At 44.8% G+C, this 19341-nt stretch overlaps 1 protein-coding gene across 4 annotated transcripts in view; it reads left to right on the top strand.

Moving 5' to 3' along the window:
• The window catches only part of LRP4 (LDL receptor related protein 4), a 97645-nt gene that overhangs the window by 59837 nt on the left and 18467 nt on the right, over positions 1–19341 (top strand). For 3 of the 4 annotated variants that reach the window (XM_081020309.1, XM_081020307.1, XM_081020308.1), the window contains exons 6-21: positions 3741–3869; positions 4190–4309; positions 4944–5069; positions 5602–5727; positions 6273–6407; positions 6760–6885; positions 8054–8284; positions 8532–8688; positions 9156–9373; positions 10349–10525; positions 11248–11373; positions 12788–12996; positions 13559–13640; positions 14969–15074; positions 16346–16547; positions 17685–17874. In XM_081020309.1, the coding sequence (XP_080876435.1) occupies positions 3741–3869; positions 4190–4309; positions 4944–5069; positions 5602–5727; positions 6273–6407; positions 6760–6885; positions 8054–8284; positions 8532–8688; positions 9156–9373; positions 10349–10525; positions 11248–11373; positions 12788–12996; positions 13559–13640; positions 14969–15074; positions 16346–16547; positions 17685–17874 (2460 nt within the window). The remainder of the gene's footprint in view (positions 1–3740; positions 3870–4189; positions 4310–4943; positions 5070–5601; positions 5728–6272; positions 6408–6759; positions 6886–8053; positions 8285–8531; positions 8689–9155; positions 9374–10348; positions 10526–11247; positions 11374–12787; positions 12997–13558; positions 13641–14968; positions 15075–16345; positions 16548–17684; positions 17875–19341) is intronic. The other variant, XM_081020306.1, reaches the window with a different exon arrangement.

The raw sequence follows: 19341 nt of genomic DNA on the forward strand, positions 1-19341 counted from the left end.
TGTGCATCCCCTGCTGTGGCAGTTCTGCTCAGGCTTCCTCCCAGAGTTATCTTTTTCTTTTTGTGTTCTGTGGTTCTGGTTTCTTCCCTCTTTGAATCTTACAGTCCTGACAGTGGTGCCTGGGCACATTGTCCCAACACACACAGAATGTTCTTGTCCTGCCTAATTCTCCTTGGAGGGCTCTTTTCTGTGCCATAAAGAATTGCCGTGGAGAAGGGCTTCATTGTAAAACCTTTGTCATAGATTATGCTGGGTGCTGCACAGGGTCAGAGTTCTTGGGAAGAATTCTTACAATAAAAAAAAGGGAGAGAGAGAGATGTTTGTTCTGGCATCATTTTGAAAGAAGCCGAATTCTTCAAAAGCCTGGCACTGCTCAGGATGTCTTCTGCTCAGCAGTGTTAGCAAGATTTAAACTCTCAAATGTGCCCTCTGCTTTTCAGCCTTAGCAACTTGGCTAACATCAGACCTTGGCACAGTCAGCTCTTAGGTGTATATGGGTGTGGTTCCAGGTACAGGGAAAATTATAGCTCTGTGATGGCCTGGAGCTATCTCAAAAGGTTAGCCTGCTTTTTGGGAGCCTTTAGAAAACAGCGGGCTCTGAGCACTTGATGAACACTTGGCATGCTTGCAGATCACCATAAGTCAGTTCACATTATGGTTCCCCCATGGATTTGCCCATGTGCTGAAATTTGCTGTTCTTAAAATGTGTGATGTCACACACACACACACACACACACACACACACGCTGCTGCGTCTGCCTGCCCAAATAATTCTATTTTTGTTTTGTTTTTTAAATGATATTTATTGAAATTTTTTTAGAATTACAAAAGAGAACAAAGCAGAAAAAGAGAAAGAAAAAACAAAGAAAAAACAAACCACATCAAACAATACAAATTCAAAGAACAAAAATACACCACAAACACTCAAAAACAAATCCATCATTCTCAAATCCTCAACTGTCATTACCTTCTTTCTTTGACCTCCTACTCCTCCCTTTTTTTGTATCCTAGTTGTTAATTGTCGCAGCAAATCCTTTCCATATTTCATAATATTCTGTCATTACATTACCTTAATCTATTTTAATCTTATCTTACTATAAAGAACCTTAAAGCTTAAAACTTAAATCTTATTTTTACCAACTTCCCATAACCATAATATTCTTACATAATTCTTTAAACATTTTTGCTAAAGCCAAGTAATTTCGTTCCAACATTTTTCTAACATTCATCAATTTTATAAAACAATCCTAGTAGTAAAAAAAAGAAATAAAAACAATCCAATCTTCATCCAGCGTCCCTTCCTCCTGGTCCCGGGTTTTGTCAGTCCTTATTATCCCATCAATCTAGCGCATTAACCTGGTAACCTTGTATCCGAGGCCCTTAAGTCTCTTCCATGTCCCTTCCGCGGCTCTTCTTCATATTTATAACTGTATTTTCCTTTGTCTCCTGCTCCTTTCACTCGTGGGAACTCCAGCTTAACAATGTTTTTGACCCTTCTCGACAAATCAGCCCCTTTTCCATAGTCCACACTAAACTCCATGTGGTATTTAAGAACATGTTTCAAAATCCCTCCAAAATTAAGAGCCCCCACAACCCCAAACATCTCACGGCCCATTGCCAGACTTGAAAAGTCCAAACATCCCTGCATAGGGGGGTCTATCCAACCCCCCATTTCCAAACCAAACCAAACTTTATCTTTCCAAATCTGGCTTTTTCCAAGTTCATTTGTCAAATCCAAGAGCTCATGTTCCTGCTGGGCCACAGCTCCCTCCATCTCTGGCGCCCAAGATTCAGCAACATCCTCTTGCCTCATCTGTTCTGTCAGGGCACACTCCTGATTTAATTCCTGGGTGGGCTCCATATAATTTCCCACTGCCTGTTCAAAATTTCTGATCGCATTAGTCATCAAATCCGTCTTCTCATATAGCTGTTCCAGTAGGGCATTTGTTTTACAGAAAGCACACAACAGAGCTTCTGAATACATTGTCCTGCAAGGTCAGAAGTCTATTCCCATGATTGTAATCTGTGACAGCTGCAAGCTCCCAGGAGTTGGTTACAGTTTCACAGTCTCCCTCTAGGGGGAAAACTTCTATTTGTTCTTTCTTTTAAAGACAAGTCTAACAACAAAGTTTCCTTTTTCAGATATTTTGTCAATATTTGTTCCTTTAAAAAGCGAAGGGGAACAATGGAATCAATGTTTCTCTTCTTATAGCTATCTGTCAAAAACGTTTGTCTCTGGTCAATGAGCTTCAAAAAACGTCAGTCCTGACACCCCGCTCCAGGATCAGGACGGTGGAAAGTTACTTTACTTTACACTCACTTCTGCAGGTTTAAACAGTCCAAAAAAATCCCCCCTCTTCTCCTGCTTCCGAAGGGGGTTCAACAATTTTAAATGATGAAAGTTAATCTTTTACAAGCGATTTTCTGAGCTCTAGTTTGCCATGTCTTTGCTTTAATCTATCTACAAAGAAACGGAAGGCTGACTTCCTGTTTAGACCTTCCCGTTTCAGTGCCAAATTGAGGTAAACTTTTAAGTCCAATTTTCCTTTCTGCTCACAAGTCCTTATTTAAAGTCCAATTGTCCGAGTTTAAGTACTCACGGGTAATTATTTTAGAAGCCAAATTGTCCCAGGAAAAAGGCAGCGCTCTCTGGCAACGGCTGTGCGGCTTCGCTCCACGGAAGAAGCAGTTGACTCTCAGCACCGCGCTACTTCCCCCTCTTCTCTCCGGAGCCCGTTAGTGGGTTCTTTTGTGGGTTGGGGGGGCGCTAAAGGTGCCCGCCGAGTCCCATGGTCACAGGCTTCATCCGCCTGTGCTTTTTGAAAGGGTCCCCGCTTCGCCGTAGCGGAAAAGACCCGTTTCACGTGGAGCTAGTCCCTCCAGATCAGAGGGAGTCCGCCATTGCCGGTGGCGCCACCCCGGAAGTTCTCCCAAATAATTCTATTTTTGGTAGCGTTCATCAGGGTGTGGCACCACTGAACAGCAGCTGCAAGGTTACTTTTCAGGGACATGATATTCCTGCTGCACCCGAATGTCAGGAGGGGACTGCCTCCTCCACGACACCGAAATTTTCAGCATGCTCATTGTATGCACTATGCTGGCTTTAATGTGTGGGACCGCTAGGGGCAGTTACCATGTGGAAGGCCTAGGTAAATTAGGCAAATGCCCTTATGTGAGACCTGATAAGATACATAGAATCATAGAATCATAGAGTTGGAAGAGACCACAAGGGCCATCGAGTCCAACCCCCTTCCAAGCAATGTCTCTGCTGCTGGGCATGACCACTGCAAATATGAGAAATATGCCCTGTTTTTCATTTTTCTGATATGTAGTAGTGGGATTACAATAGGGAAGTGCTGCAAAGGTTTCATTCTTGGTGGACGCTTGCAAAGCAATGAACATTTCGTCCAGAAATAAAGAATTGCTGCAGTGCAGGTAAACACTTTTCAGTGTAGTGGCAGGCTTGTATATGCGTGATGCCTTCCTCTTTTGTCTTTCTGTATTTGAGAAGGGCCACAGTTTAGTGATAGGTCATCTGCTTTGCATACAGAAGGTCCCTGTTTCAATTCCTGACATCTTCAGGTAGTGCTGGGACTTCTTGCCTGAAGTTCTGGCCTAGATTGACCAAGATGTGACTTGTTTTAAGGCCATTTTCTGCGTTCCTGTGTACCTTGTTGCTCACAGTGCCAAAAGCACAGGGTGGCTAGCCTTACATAAGTATTCTTCATCCTTTTTTTTAGCATCAGATATTCCAGCAACAACATGTAGCCTGGAGGAGTTCCAGTGTGCATATGGGCGCTGTATCCTGGACATCTACCACTGTGATGGAGACGATGACTGTGGGGACTGGTCTGATGAATCCGACTGCTGTAAGTTACCTGGGGCGATGGCGTGCTGGGTGGGTTGCTGCATTGCATTAAAAAAAAAAAATCAATTTCATTTCTGAGAAGACAAAACTGTGCTGCATCGAGAATCCGTAGCTTCTACGCTCAGAAGAAATAGTACAAATCCAAGAATACATTTGCTTCCAGCGATTCTGTTTGCAACAAGGGATTTCCCCAGAATTAACACTGGGTTGGAAAGGCAAGAAAGGAAATGTCCTAGGGAACATGTAGTGGAGGTACCTGGGATTTACTCTAATCTGAGCTCAATAAAGAATGGATTGTAATGCACTGTCTTCCCTTTGCAGCCTCTCACCAGCCATGCCGCTCAGGCGAGTTCATGTGCAACAATGGTTTGTGCATTAATGCTGGATGGAGATGTGACGGTGACTTTGACTGTGACGATCAATCGGATGAGAAGAATTGCAGTGAGTGCCTTGGGGCTTGCAGAGGAGGTTTAGTGTAGGGGCAGCAAGGGCGGGTGTGGCCCTGGGGATATCAGACAGGGGGCAACTTTCAGTTTTGGATAAGACACGCTGGCTTTGTTGTTTGGATTATATATTTGTGTTTCTGTTGCTAAGTATTCGTTTAATCTTAGTATGTATTCATTAATATGTTTGGCCTATTAATGCTTGCATGGCTATTTAAATTTAGGGATGTTTTGCAATTAGTGAATAATATTTAAACGTTGCTGTGTTTTATTATGTAAACTTTTCTGATACGTGCTTATTTGCCTTATGCCTGGCATGCTCTGGTCCATGGGGTCACGAAGAGTCGGACACGACTAAACGACTAAACAACAACAACAAATTATTATTATTATTATTCCGCCCTATATCCGGAGGTCTAAGGGTGGTTCACATAAAAAGATCACGGTATATAAAATAAGAAAGAGACTTTATTTAAAGTTAGGGATGCTTTCCAATTGGTGAATTCTACTGAAAAGTTATCTAAACCATTTCTGATGGTGTGAGGCACTTTCGGGTAAAGTGACATACAAAAAAAACATGATGATGAAGAACAGGTGGAATTCACTGAGTTCTCTCATTTTTATTTCCTCAGCTACGTCTATGTGCACAGCTGACCAGTTCCGCTGTAAATCTGGCCGCTGTGTCCGCCTGTCTTGGCGCTGCGATGGGGAGGATGATTGCACTGATTACAGCGATGAAGAAAACTGCGAGGATACAGGTGAAAACTGTGAAAGCAAACCGTTGTGTTGCAGGGTTTTGTGTGTCCCCCACCCCAATCAGCCTTCCTGTATTAGAAACAGTTCTTAAATATTAGAATTTACAGAACTGGGAAGGGAGTTCAATTTGGTTCCAACTACTGGATGAAGCAAACCAGTATGTCCTGATCCTTCATTTTAATACTTGTTTTTATTAAAGGGTTTTCATAGTTAACAATGAAACCCCATTGAAAATAATGGATCTAAGTTAGTCATGTCCATTAACTTCAGTGGATTTACTCTTTGTGGGACTAGCATTGAATACCACCCAATGTATATAGTATTACTTCAAGTTACAGTGTAAGTTGAGGCTACTGAGCTAGATACAGTAGGTTAATGTTCTGACTTGGTATTAGGCGGCTTCCTGTATTTTACTGAGGCTGTGGAATCTTCTAGAATGTGACTGCAAATGGAGATAAACTAGTATCCTTACTGTACATGAAAATTAGATTACCTTCTCTTAACTGCTTCTAACTTTCCTTTATGCCCCTTTAGGAAGTCCCCAGTGTGCCCCAGATCAATTTCTGTGCAGAAATGGACGCTGCATTGGTCAGAGAAAGCTGTGCAACGGTGTAAATGACTGTGGAGATGGCAGTGATGAGAGCCCTGACCAAAATTGCCGTAAGTCAGGGCTGCCGTACGTCCGGAATTTCCCAGACATTTCACATCACATTAGACCATAGCTAAAATAAACTGTGGTTTAGTGTGGACAAGAAACATGCTGCCACACACTGCAGGAAACATAGGTGCTTTGTTCCTCCTCTGCTCCTGCTGCAGTGCCCTGAGACAGGTCACGGTCTGGCTTCTGGTGTAATCTGAACCTGTGCCCATGGCTTGTTTCCTGTAAACAGACCATAAGCAGTAAGCCAAGAGCAAACCTTGGCTTCCACTCATGGTTTGTTTGGAGAGAAACAAACCGTAAGCCCTGGGTTCAGACAACGCGCCAGAGTGTGGATTGTTTCCAGCAGGAGTGGAGAAATAAAATGCGAGCAACATGCACCAATATACGGATGGTTCACATTAAGCCATAGGTTGTTGTTGCTTTTTTAAAAAACGCTATGGTTTAATGTGATGTGTTAACCTGGCCTTTGTAGGGCTTCTGCAGCATTTTAGAAAAAATAAGCAGCTGCCTGGTGAGTTTTCAACTTAATGTGCTTATTCTGCAGGTCTTCGGACTGGAGAAGAAAACTGCAACCTCAACAACGGGGGCTGCGCCCAGAAGTGCCAAATGACCCGAGGGACGGTGCAGTGTACCTGCCACACAGGTTACAGGCTCCTGGAGGATGGGAGGTCATGTCAAGGTCAGTAGCCTCATGCCTTGGGCCATCTGTTGGTAGAATCATGCATGTCTACAATATGAGTGGATGTGGAATTTAGATTCCTGCTCAGGCCTCTGCCCCAGTGCTGCCAGGACCGGGGTTTAAACAAGTGTAGGGCCAACGACGTAATTGCTCTGGGACTCATGTGCTGTTTGCCCACTGGGTACACCGGGCTGAAAGGCCTGTTGGTCTGAGCTCTTAAGTTCTTAGCTCCTCTCGCAACCTCTATCATATAGTGAGCTGAAAATTAACAAGTGTGGAATCCAGAGCATAAGGAAGAGCTTTCCAGTCCCTTTTGCATACCTGAATACTTTCTTCCTTTTCCCTTCTTCAGACGTGAATGAGTGTGCAGAGGAAGGCTATTGCAGCCAGGGATGCACCAACAACGAGGGCGGCTTCCAGTGCTGGTGTGAGCAAGGCTACGAACTTCGCCCTGACAAGCGCAGCTGTAAAGCCCTGGGTAAGAAGGGATTCTCCACTCTGGTTGGACGGTCACTACCTAAAAAACACAACCGTGCCTGATGCGATGTTGTCAGCTTAGTTTGGAGCTTCAGCTTTTATTTGGAGTTCAATCCTGAGTTGCTGATTGCACCACAGAATAAGACCCATGCTCTTTCTTTATCTCCTCCCTGCCTGCATGCTCCTGTTGAAAACAGAAAATGGATGTGTTTGGTGGCAGTGGTGGAGCTTTATGGCTGAGCATTTTAGCAGGCAGTTGCACATCTGGGTAAGAAGCAGCAGAGTGGGTGTCGGGAAGCCTGGAATGAAGAGCACGATTGGATTTTTAGTGAATGTTTGCTTGTCAAAGGCTTTGAGGTGGCTGAGCCAAGAGATTTGCAGTGCTCATGTGAGGCTTTTTTGCTAGGATTTAGATATGCTGATTCATCTGATTCCTGAGAAACCACATGGCAGCTGTGCCAGTCCCATCAGCAAGGGCTGCAGATTCTGACTTGAGCAAAACAGAGGAGTTACGGGAAGGGAGGGTTGACATGGGTGCTGTGGCCCATATGCAACCCCACCCCAATAGGAAAAATTTTCACAGATTCCCTTCCCCACATTTCAGACTGAGTTTATAAGGAAGGAGTTGAAATGGAAGGCGTCTGCTGATTCTGTATCGGCAGAGCATTCCGGAGGGCTGGGCCAATGACACTAAAGGCTCCGTTTCTTGTTATTGTCCAGTGAGCCTCGCCAACATGGGGAGCAACCACCGACTCTCCTGCCGACATTCTCAGCGATCAAGCTGGGATAGAAGGGTTCAAGAGATCCCTGAGGTACCCTGGACCTAACTTGTTCCAGGGCTTCGAAAATTAATACAAGGACCTCGAGGGGCAACCAGCACAGATGTTTTAGCAATGGCATTGGCAGGGATCCCCATCGCCAGTCTGGCCACTACATTCGGCTGGAACTTCTGAACCAGACCCAAGGGCAGCCCCACGTAGATTGCATTGCAGTAGTCCAGTCTTGAGGCCACTGACACATGTACTACAGTGGTCAGGCAACATCCTGATATTGGTACAGATGTTCTTGTTAACATATTTCTCTGCGTGTATTTCCCTGCATTGTCTTTATGACAGTGATGGCATCCAGTCTTACCAGCCCCCCTTCCTTTGTCTGTCCATGTCCTTCAGGGCCGGAGCCTGTGTTGCTTTTTGCCAATCGGATTGATATCCGGCAGGTCTTACCCCACCGGTCAGAGTATACCTTGCTGCTGAACAACCTGGAGAATGCTATCGCCCTTGATTTCCACCATAGCAAGGAGTTAGTCTTCTGGTCTGACGTCACACTGGACCGCATCATGAGGGCTAATCTCAATGGCAGCAACGTGGAGGAAGTGGTGTCCACAGGGCTAGAGAGCCCAGGTGAGCGTCTTTGAGAATTTCAGAGTCACAGGGAATAGAAATACATTGATGGCATATATTGAAGCGGGGAATGATGAATCTCTAGGTCAATAAACTAGTGGTTTTGCTAGTGTAGCGCAGCTTTGATTTGACAAAGCATGGCGAAGGAAGGACTCTGCTCCCCTTTTCCTTTAGTTGCTTCATGTGATTCTCTTCGTTGCACAGAATACACTAATCACCTTGACTTCCCTTCTGTTTTGTGTCCCAGGTGGATTGGCCATTGACTGGATCCACGACAAGCTATACTGGACAGACTCTGGAACATCTCGCATTGAAGTGGCAAACTTGGACGGCACCCACCGGAAGGTGCTTCTCTGGGAGAACCTGGAGAAGCCTCGCGCAATTGCCCTTCACCCCATGGAGGGGTGAGTGAGGAGGGGTTGGTTTTCAGGATGGTGGTTCCCATGTTAATTTATTTGTCCAAACATACTGAACTGAAACTGGCCAAGCTGACCTGCAGACAAAACCAGCTGGAGGTTCCAACTGGGGTGTGTGCGGTTCTTCTTCTTTTTTGCTAATTTCCCTTTCACACCTGCACCCAACCCTCCAGCGTGGCTTTTCGGAGGGCTGCAGGCGAAAATGAAATTTGCAAAAATAAATAAATCCTCTCCCTTGCTCCAGCAGCAGGAGCATCTATTGAATAGAGTTCTGCTCATGAGAACTATTGTACTAGCAGTGAAGCTGTTCCCATTCTCTTAGGCCTCATGAGTGCTCCTGAACACCTGAATGCATAATCTATTGTCATTTTGCCATAGATGTGCCTGGTTGCTTTTCACCTAATCCACGAAGATCCCATATTTCCAGCCTTTACAACTTTTCTCTTCTCCAATAGCACCATCTACTGGACAGACTGGGGAAATACTCCTCGCATCGAGTACTCCAGCATGGATGGCTCCAATCGACGCATCATTGCTGACACTCATCTTTTCTGGCCAAACGGGCTAACTATTGACTACGCAGGGCATCGAATGTATTGGGTGGATGCCAAGCATCACGTTATTGAGAGGGCTGACTTGGATGGACAGAACAGGAAGGCTGTTATTAGCCAAGGTGAGATAATGGAATGCCCCTCCCTCACCAAATTTGATTGGCGGCATTGAGCCTAATGGGTTTTAGGTGCCTTTTAAAGTCATATCTTTTCAGTTTGGCATTTGGATAAATTGTTTTGAAATAAGAGTAGAAGCTTGCCGTTGCTGATTCTGATTTGCTGTTACAGATTTTGATGAGTTTTTCCAATGGTTTTTAGTGTTGTGTTTATTACTGTACAGTCATACCTCAGGATAAATATGCTTCAGGATAAGTATTTTCGGGTTGCTCTCCGCGGTGACCCGGAAGTAATGGAGAGCGTTACTTCTGGGTTTCGCCGCTCACACATGCACAGACGGTTAAAATGACTTCACGGACATGCGCGGAAGCGGTGAAACGCAACCTGCGCACGCACAGACGCATCTTACGTTCTATTCAGGATGCGAACGGGGCTCCGGAACAGATCCCGTTCGCATCCCGAGGTACCACTGTACTAGGATTTCTTATTGTGACTCGCTCTGGGATTGAGTTCAACGGAGAGCAGGGAAAAAGTGGCTCTGATGAAATAATGAATAAGGACAGTGGAACTGTTGGCCACTGGACTTCCAGTGCTAAGAAACTACAGACACAGTGCACACTCTGCCTGTGTCTTGCACATTTAATTGTATGAGGCAGAGTCAGCAATGAGAGAGGCTGCTGCCCATCACCTTCACTAGTCAAAGTGAAGTTTAAGCTCTCGAGTCACATAGAATAGGAATGCACTGTATGCAGTTTGTTCACAGCTCTGATCTAAGCTATACTTACCTTCTAAAATCAGCAGTCATGTTTCTCCTTGGAGTGGGCTTCATCTATGTCTTCTCAGCTCATGACTTGGCCATGCTTACTCCTTTAATTGGAGACAGTTCTGAGTTAGGGGTAGAAGCACTCATTGGAAAGAGTGGTATTGTTTTCTCTGGAGGCTAGAATAATCCATGTGCCTTTACTGCCCTCTTGCTGCAGGCCTTCCACATCCGTTTGCCATCACGGTGTTTGAAGACAGCTTGTACTGGACAGATTGGCATACCAAGAGCATAAACAGCGCCAACAAGTTTACTGGCAAGAACCAGGAGATCATCCGTAACAAGCTCCACTTCCCCATGGACATCCACACATTGCATCCTCAGCGCCAACCAGCAGGTAACTTCAGAAGGAAAAGGGCTATGGTGATTAGCGCCTGCTATCTGGAGACACTCTTGGGCCAGATTCAGCTAATCAGTCCTGCTAGGAGATGCCAGCACAAGCTCTTCTGCTAGTGTAACAGGGCTTTTTCCCCCCCCTCCTCCTCCTTTCTTCCACATTTGACATGCGAGGGGTGGGGGGTGGGATCAGGGGAACTCCTAGAGCAGAGTTTGGGGGCAGGGAGACAAGGCGAGATGGTTCCATCTGGCAAGCTGAAACGCTTGTGTTGACGGAATGGTCTTTTTAGTGGTATGTTGAACTCCTCCCATTGTATTTGCACTGACGTGGTTAAAACATGGAGCTTGAAAAGAATAGCTATCTCCTGTTGTTGAGAAACATTTTTAGAGTATGTGTCCTGTTAGGTTAAGTTTCATTAAATTAACCCCTATCAAAATAAATGTGGGGCGCTTTCGGACCTCTCAAACCCTCCCTTTTTATTTTCCAGCTTATTTTCACCTAGAAAAATGGGTAGGCTTTAAAGGTCCAAATCTTGACTCTTGATTCTGAATGTTTGGGCAGAGCAACTTCAGGGATCATGGTCACATGAGCTATCTTTGAAGACCCAAAGCAGCTTTTCCAAAGCATGCCCTTTTGAAGCCCTGAATCTTTCCCAAACACTAACTAAAGCCTTTGCTTTCTCTACTAGTTTCCTTATATGTGGTTGTTTTTGGCTATTTGAGCAGGGAGAAACCGTTGCGGAGCCAACAATGGGGGCTGCACTCACCTGTGCCTACCGAACAACACGTCGTATACCTGTGCTTGCCCCACAGGCTTTCGGAAGACCAGCAGCCACACCTGTGCTCAGAGTAAGTGTGATAAAGAAGAGCTTTTACACCTTGATAAGTGTCTGTGCACACGCACGTACATGCATGTGAGAGTGAGAGAGAGAAAGAAAGAGAGAGAGGAGGAGGGTTGCAGACAAAACAAACAGAAAAAAGGCATATTCTATACTATGGACGATCAGGGAAAGGATTGAAAGTAAAATGGCAATATTGTGAAGTGTTTATGTAAACAAAATGGGTAGTATGTAAAGTGCTTATGTACATTGATGGCAGAGCTGCCTTTTAAATGTTGTGTTGGATTCTGGTTGAATCTATAAAAAAATACTATAGAGATGGAGAAGATGCAGGAGAGAACTTGCAAAATGATTGGTGTAACTGAGCCCTATATGAAAAGGTGAATATGTTTGAAGGTTTTTCGCTTAGAACAATAAAAGACAGCTTTGTGGGTTTTTTTGGTTAAATTGAAAAGTGGGTTACATCACAATAGAGAGATAGAGATGGAACACGACATGAGTTTGTAAAGTGGTGTGGAGAATGTGGATAGAGGGAATGCTTTTTCTCTTACGTCATACTAGATTTCAGGGTCACCTAATGGAATCAGTCATGATTCGAGACAGACAAAAGACACAATGCGCAATTCACTTATGACATATACTATCACATGCCACTTGCATAGTTGTTTCTTAAACAGGGTTCAGACAAATTTTATACTGAATTTATACTGTTCTGTTTCCATGTGGAAAGGATTCACCTGTTCTATACTTTTAACAGTTTTATCTGTTTTATAATGGTGTATTCTGTTGTTGCCTGCCCTGGGACCTTAAGGCAAAGGACAGATAGGAAATTGTATAAATAAATTAGTAAATAATTTATGGGGCATATGTTTATGAACAGCTCCTAGCCATGACACTCCTGATTCAGAAGCAGTATACCTCTGAATGCCAGTTACTAAGGCGAATTTGCTTTCATGCCCTGCTCCTGGGCTTTCCAGAAGCATCAACTTGGTCACTGTGAGACACAGGATACTAGGCTTGATGGACCCCTGGGCTGATCCAGCAGGGCCCTCACATCCTTATGTCTTATTTATTTATATGGGAGACTGGTGAAAGGATGTTTCTCCTCCTTTTAGAAGGACTGTCAGCCCGCTTTCATTTTGTGTCAGACTTGCTGCCCTTGGGGAGATGCTTTCCCAGCAGCAAGTCCTCCTCTGTCCCCATCCCAAGAATCCTGCCAACGGCAGATGCGTACAGCATCCTACCCACTTGCTAGCTATGCATTGTCTGTCCTCCACTATGTAGGATACACGTATCATAGAAGTCCATGCAAAAGGGGCGTGGATGCAGCAGAGCTTAAGACGTAACGAGATAATTTTCTGTTGTCTGTTACCATGTTGTTGAACTTAGAGAAATTAAAAGAAGACCTTTCGACCTTTGATCAGGTCTTGACAAGTTCCTGCTTTTTGCCCGAAGGATGGACATCCGTCGTATCAGCTTCGACACAGAAGACCTGTCTGATGCCGTCATCCCCTTGGCCGATGTGCGCAACGCAGTGGCCCTGGACTGGGATGCAAAGGATGATTACGTCTACTGGACGGACGTCGGCACTGATTCCATTAGTCGGGCAAAATGGGATGGAACAGGACAGGAGGTAATGTGCTTCTGGGGTGGTGAGGCACCACACAGCATTGTTTTGGAAATTTAAGCCTTTTCGAAGATGAATATTTCGGTTTGATTGACTTCTCTGTATTGCTGGCTTGGCTGCACACCGGCATGCGCACGCCACCTTGCAAGTGCCTGTGGGCGGCTAATGCAATCAAACATTGAAATGAGGGCATCTGCGCCGTCCAATAAATGAGTGAAATGAAGGTAGCTAGAATATGATCTAGACTGTCAGGAGATAATTAAGAGTGTACCTTTCTCAAACAGCTGGGACAAATTAAATTTTAAGTCTCGCTAGCGCACATCAATTCTCTAATCATCTTTCGCTGCGCCCACAATTTATCATCAAAGCAGCCAGATGATGGCATGCTACGTCTTAGTTTGTTCTGCATCCATCTCTTTGACGTTGATACTCAGTTATCTATGAACATCCATTTGTAGTTGAATGTGGCTAGTACAAGTTTCTGCTGCTGAGCAGGATCCAGCAGCAAATCTGTTAAGGGTACCCCTCTCTCCCCCTAAGATTCCTTCTTGCTTTTGTTTCTTGCTAGGTTGTGGCAGATAGCAGCCTGGAAAGCCCAGCTGGTCTGGCTGTGGACTGGGTCACCAACAAGTTGTACTGGACGGATGCAGGTACTGACTGTCTAAAACCACCTTAGTCTCTGGAGCATTTCCTCCTAAATCCTAACTGGGCCATACCAAATAATGCATATTTGGAAGTATGAACAATATCCCCTCCCCCACAGACAAATTGGTTGGCATATTACATCCTTCTATGGACATGCAGTGCTATTCTACATGGATTGTTCTCAGACATCACAATAAATCTGTGGTTTATCAGCCATGCCCCCGCCCCCCTGGGCTTGGTAGCTTCCCGCTCCTGTCTCCTCCCCCAGCTTGGTTGTGAGGATAATAATGAAAGCTTCCTCTCCCAAATTCTATTACTTTAATGTGTCACATCTGAACTGTAAACAGTTGTTAATCTTAACTATGGTTTGTTGAAACAAATTGGATTAATAAACTGTGGTTTGAAGTTGGCTGTTTTGAAACAAGGTTCATCAGTTTTGTAAGGTTTGAACAGCACAGCGAGTTGTGGTTAATCAAAAATGGGCCAAACGCCTTGTGACTATGTTGGGAGGCGGCGGATAGCTCAGGGGTAGGCGAGACTCATTTTCTTCCCATTAAAAATTAAAGCATGGTGTCCAAGTGCAGTTTTGCTGCTTTCCTAGAAATTCAGGGAGCATGAGCTCCTGTTTAATAATCCGAGAAAGTAAAGTTCTGAAATAGGAAATTTCCACAGGATGTTCTCAATGGCCGCACAAATGTCCTTGCGTGACATTTCAAACATCTTGCCGTGCACCTTATTCCTATATGGATTTGTTTGTATAGACCACAGAATTAAAGCTTTTCCTCAAGCCGTTTCAGACTGTGGCTTGAGGGCTGCATGTTTGGATGTTTCCCCATAGGGGAAGCATGATTTATTTTCTCTGCATGTGGAAAATAAAGTATGCTCAGGTACAGAGATGATCCAGCTTCCATTTGTCCCTGACATGCTATTTTTCTATGCACAGAGGTCTCTCCCCCCCCCCCTTCATGGTGTAGTGTTCAAAACATGCAGCCCATCACCTGCAGCCTGAAGTGGTACAGTCCAGGAAATGATTTACATTTAGCTATGCTAATAGCACCTGGTCCTCTGTTTCACTGATTTTAATGGAAGTTGCTTCCGAAGTAAGCTTGCTTCAAAATGCAGCCTAGTTGACTGACAGTTTGTACAGATGTGGAGTGGGATTCTAAAGCAAACTTCTCAGGGTCGCTGAGCAATTTAGCTTGCTGATCCTTTCCGTTTGGGTGATGGGAGTGAAGTGGAGACTGTACATTTGTATAGATGTTTCTCTTTAATGGTCTCCCCTATGACTCTGGAGGCTTATGGTCTTTCCATCCTCTTCCTCTAATCTATGCAGGAACAGACCGGATAGAGGTGTCTAACACAGATGGAACTATGCGGACTGTACTGATCTGGGAGAATCTAGACAGACCCAGGGATATTGTGGTGGACCCTGTTGGAGGGTGAGAAGCTGCTTTCGCAGGAGTCTGCATAGCAGGGTCTCCTTTGTGCTATTGTGTTTAAATTTTCCATGCCATTGCCCTGCGAGGTCCCTGCTGCAATTCCTGAAAGGTTGGGGGGGGGGGCTGGATGCTGATGTAGCTGGCTCTGCTAAAACAGCAGGACTGGGAGCGATCAGACTGCCCTAGTCCGGCCACCCTAATGCAAGGCTCCTCCTCCTTAACTCCTCATGTGCAAGCCAAGAACAGAAGGGGCCAAAGCATACCTGATCAGAGTTGCCTGTAGGACAAGGTTCAGTAAAAATATAAAAGAAATGAACAAAAGCCAAATAAACCACATTGGTCTTTAACTAGCCTGCCCTTATCTGACCTGGAGTTTTAAATGTTCTTTCTGGTGGCAAATAGGGACATATCTTAGTTTGCCAAGGTCCCACAGAAAGAAAAAGAAACCCATTCCTAGCTTTTTAACATTGATAGCTCAGCCAGTAGAGCGTGATACTCTTAATGTCAGGGTCATAGGGTTGAGCCCCATGTTGGGCAAAAGATTCCTGCATTGCAGGGGTTAGACTAGATCCCAACTCTATAATTCTATGGCCTTCACTGTTTAGGAAGGGCTGTAGCTCATTGGCAGAACATCTGCCTTGCATGCCAAAGGTCCCGAGTACAATCCCTGGCATCTCCAGTTTGCACTGGAAAAGTCCCCTGCCTGAAACCTTGTAGAGCCACTGCCTGTCAGTGTAGACAATAGTGAGGCTAGGTGGACTAGTAGCCTGACTCTGCACAAGGCAGCTTCCTATATTCCTGATGCTCTGTCTCTGGCTATGGCCATTTCATATTGCTTACTGTCACTACCTGGAAGGAGACATTGTGAGAAAGCAGTGCAACCTAGATTTGCCTACAAAAACAGACTGAAGAGAAACTGTGTTGTCTTACTTTGCTGAAGTTCATGGAATGGTCTGATGGCACGTGGAAGTTCTGAACTGCTGCTTCTTCTTCCATAGATTAGGAGTGAAAGTCTTGAAATTCTATTGCCTCATTTTTGCAGAAAAGAGAAGGCCCACATAATAATGGGATCTCTTGTCAGCCTTTATTATTATTATTTTACTCTTCCTTTGCATGGAGCCTTAAAGTAGGGCGTTTAGATTCTGGTTTAGGAGAGCAGTCCCTATGAAAGTTGAAAGCACTTGCCAGTTCGTTTGTGGAGCTCATTGGCAGGGGGAAATAATTCTGCCGCTAAAGGAACAGAAGTCATGTGCAGTTTTGTGTGTGCGCAGATTCATGTACTGGACTGACTGGGGGGCTAACCCGAAGATTGAGCGTGCGGGCATGGACGCCTCTGACCGCTTGGTGATCATCTCTTCCAACCTGACCTGGCCCAATGGACTAGCCATTGATTATGAATCTCATCGTCTGTATTGGGCAGATGCCGGCATGAAGACAATTGAGTACGCTGGCTTGGATGGCAGCAACAGGAAGGTAAGAAACCCAACGTGAATCGAAGGCTTCTGGGAAAGGTGTTGTAAATAGGAATTGCTTGGGGATTAATAATAATAGTAGTAGTAGTAGTAATAATTATAGTAATAATTTTTTATTTATACCCCACACATTTGGCTGGGTTTCCCCAGCCATTCTGAGCGGTTTCCAACCGAATATTAAAAACAATACAGCATCAAACATTAAAAACTTCCCTAAACAGGGCTTCCTTCAGTTGTCCTTTAAAAGTAAAATAGTTGCTTTTTGCCTTGACATCTGCTGGGAGGGCGTTCCACAGGGCAGGTGCCACTACCGAGAAGGCCCTCTGCCTTCCCTGTAACCTCACTTCTCGCAGCGAGGGAACCGCCAGAAGGCCCTCGGCCCTCGACCTCAGTGTCTGGGCTGGACGATGGGGGTGGAGACGCTCCTTCAGGTATACAGGACCGAGGCCATTTAGGGCTTTAAAGGTCACCACCAACACTTTGAATTGTGCTCAGAAATGTACTGGGATGTGTGTTTGCCACTTGGTCCAATGCAACTTACTTCTGGTCTGCAAAAGGTCTCGGCTGCTTAGATAATTAGCCCGAGGGTAGGGACCGCCTTGTTATTGACCCAAAAAATTAAAAATAAAATAATGCTTTGAATTAATGTCTGTCTGAACCTGCAAATCAATCTACTCCTGAGTGAAGAATGCATACTGGTAAAAGTACAAGGAGAGAGATGGATGCATTGCTGGGGCTGCCTGCAGCCTCTAGACCGGGGTGGGGAACCTGGGGCCCAGGGGCCAAATATGCCCTCCAGGTCTCTCTGCCTGGTCCTCAGACCTCTTCCCATGCCATAACCCTCCCTGGTCCTGTTTTACACCCCCTGTGCTTTAACCTGGTTGGAATGTGTCCTTCAACTCTGATAATGTCTTTTGCTTGCCTGCATGGAGGATAGAGAGGGTAAAATACAGGCTACTTGTTGCACAGACCCTTTTTGCCTCTGGCCGCACCCCCAATTGCACGTGGCCCCTGGGAGGTTGCCCAGAAGGATATGTGGCTCTTTGGACTGAAAAACAGCCCCTTGGGTCCCTGTTGCCATGCCGGCTGTGTGTTGTTACTAAAACTTCTTGCGGGTCTTTGTTTTGGGGACTGACAGGTGCTGATTGGAAGCAACCTGCCTCACCCCTTTGGGCTTACTCTTTATGGAGCTCGGCTCTACTGGACCGATTGGCAGGCAAAGAGCATCCAGAGTGCTGACAAAAGGACGGGGCAGAATCGTGAAACTCTGCAGGACAACCTGGAGAACCTCATGGACATCCACGTCTTCCATCGGCACAGGCCTTCAGGTACATGGGAGGGGATGCACCATCCCTTGCTGCTTGGCACGACCCTATAGCTAGAGAGCCTCTATGGGATGACTGCCTATTCCTGCATTGCAGGGGTTTGGACTATAGACAATCCTCAAGGTTCCTTCCAACTCTACAATTCTGTGATTCTAAGCACCCTGCACCCCAACAGAAATTTATCTCAAAAGTACATGCGAATGAATCCTTTGTGACTCATTTTCATGGAAAGAGCTCCTCTGTGCCGTTTACGTTCCCGTGCATGCTTGTAGAATTTTGAAGCATGCTGTTGCTGTTATCATCGTCATTTTTTATTTGCATACCGTCTTTCTATCTTATAGTACTCAAGGCGGTTTACAAGCTGAAGAAACAAAAAATGTACATCTTATAACAATCTAATGCAATACAAAAATGTGATAATAAAACATAACTTTAAAACAGGCAACCTACATCAAAAAAGTAACATTCAACAATCATTAGAATAATATAAAATAATAATATCAAAATATAAAAGTTAAACAGAAATCCACTCAACAGTTATAATAAATAATATCTAAACTATAATCAATAAAATAACGGCAAGCCACAGTACAGTGGTACCTCTGGATGCGAATGAGATCCGTTCTGGAGCCCCGTTCGCATCCAGAAGCGAACACAACCCGCGTCTGAGCGGGTCGCGACTCGCCGCTTCTGTGCATGCGCGTGATGTCATTTTGACTATGCATGCGCGAGTGGAGAAACCTGGAAGTAACGCGCTCCATTACTTCCGGGTTGCCGCAGCGCGCAACCCAAAAATACTTATCCCAAAGCTACTTCAACCCGAGGTATGACTGTACATAAAATAATACAATACACATTAAGAAGCAGAGACTAGAGGGTAGAGCAAGGCTGGTGGAAGGAGGCCTTGCCTGATGCAGTCTCTTCCTGACATATTCTGCATTGGGATTCTCTTCTTTCTTTCTTTTACAATGTTTTTATTGGTTTTTACAGTTTACATTTTTATTCAGATGGGTGTGGTATAAATAATAAAATTATTATAAATTATTATATTACTATCATAATCATACATATAAAGGATTCCCTGAATCCTTGGACTTTCCTCCACCCCTCCATGGGTTCCATCAACATTCCTTTTTTCAGCTGCATCTTATAAGATTCTCCATTTTCTTAATAATAAAAAAGACCTTGTTTTCCCATAGTTCTTGTCACATGACAAGTATTGTTACAATCTGGCCAAAGTTTTTAGTTGCTTTCAGTGTTCTGCAAGATAAATTATAATTTCCCCCCATTCCTTAGTAAAATTTCTATCTTCTTGATTTCTGATCTACCCGGTCATTTCTGCCATTTCGGCGTAATCCATCACCTTTATCAGCCGTTCCTCTCTGGTCAGGACTTTGTCATCCTTCCATCTCTGGGCCAAAAGTATCTGTGCTGCCATCATCGCGTACATGAATAGTCTTTTCTGCTCCT

Source organism: Podarcis pityusensis (genome assembly GCF_964106645.2).
Source record: "Podarcis pityusensis genome assembly, chromosome: 1".
Taxonomy (NCBI): domain Eukaryota; kingdom Metazoa; phylum Chordata; class Lepidosauria; order Squamata; family Lacertidae; genus Podarcis; species Podarcis pityusensis.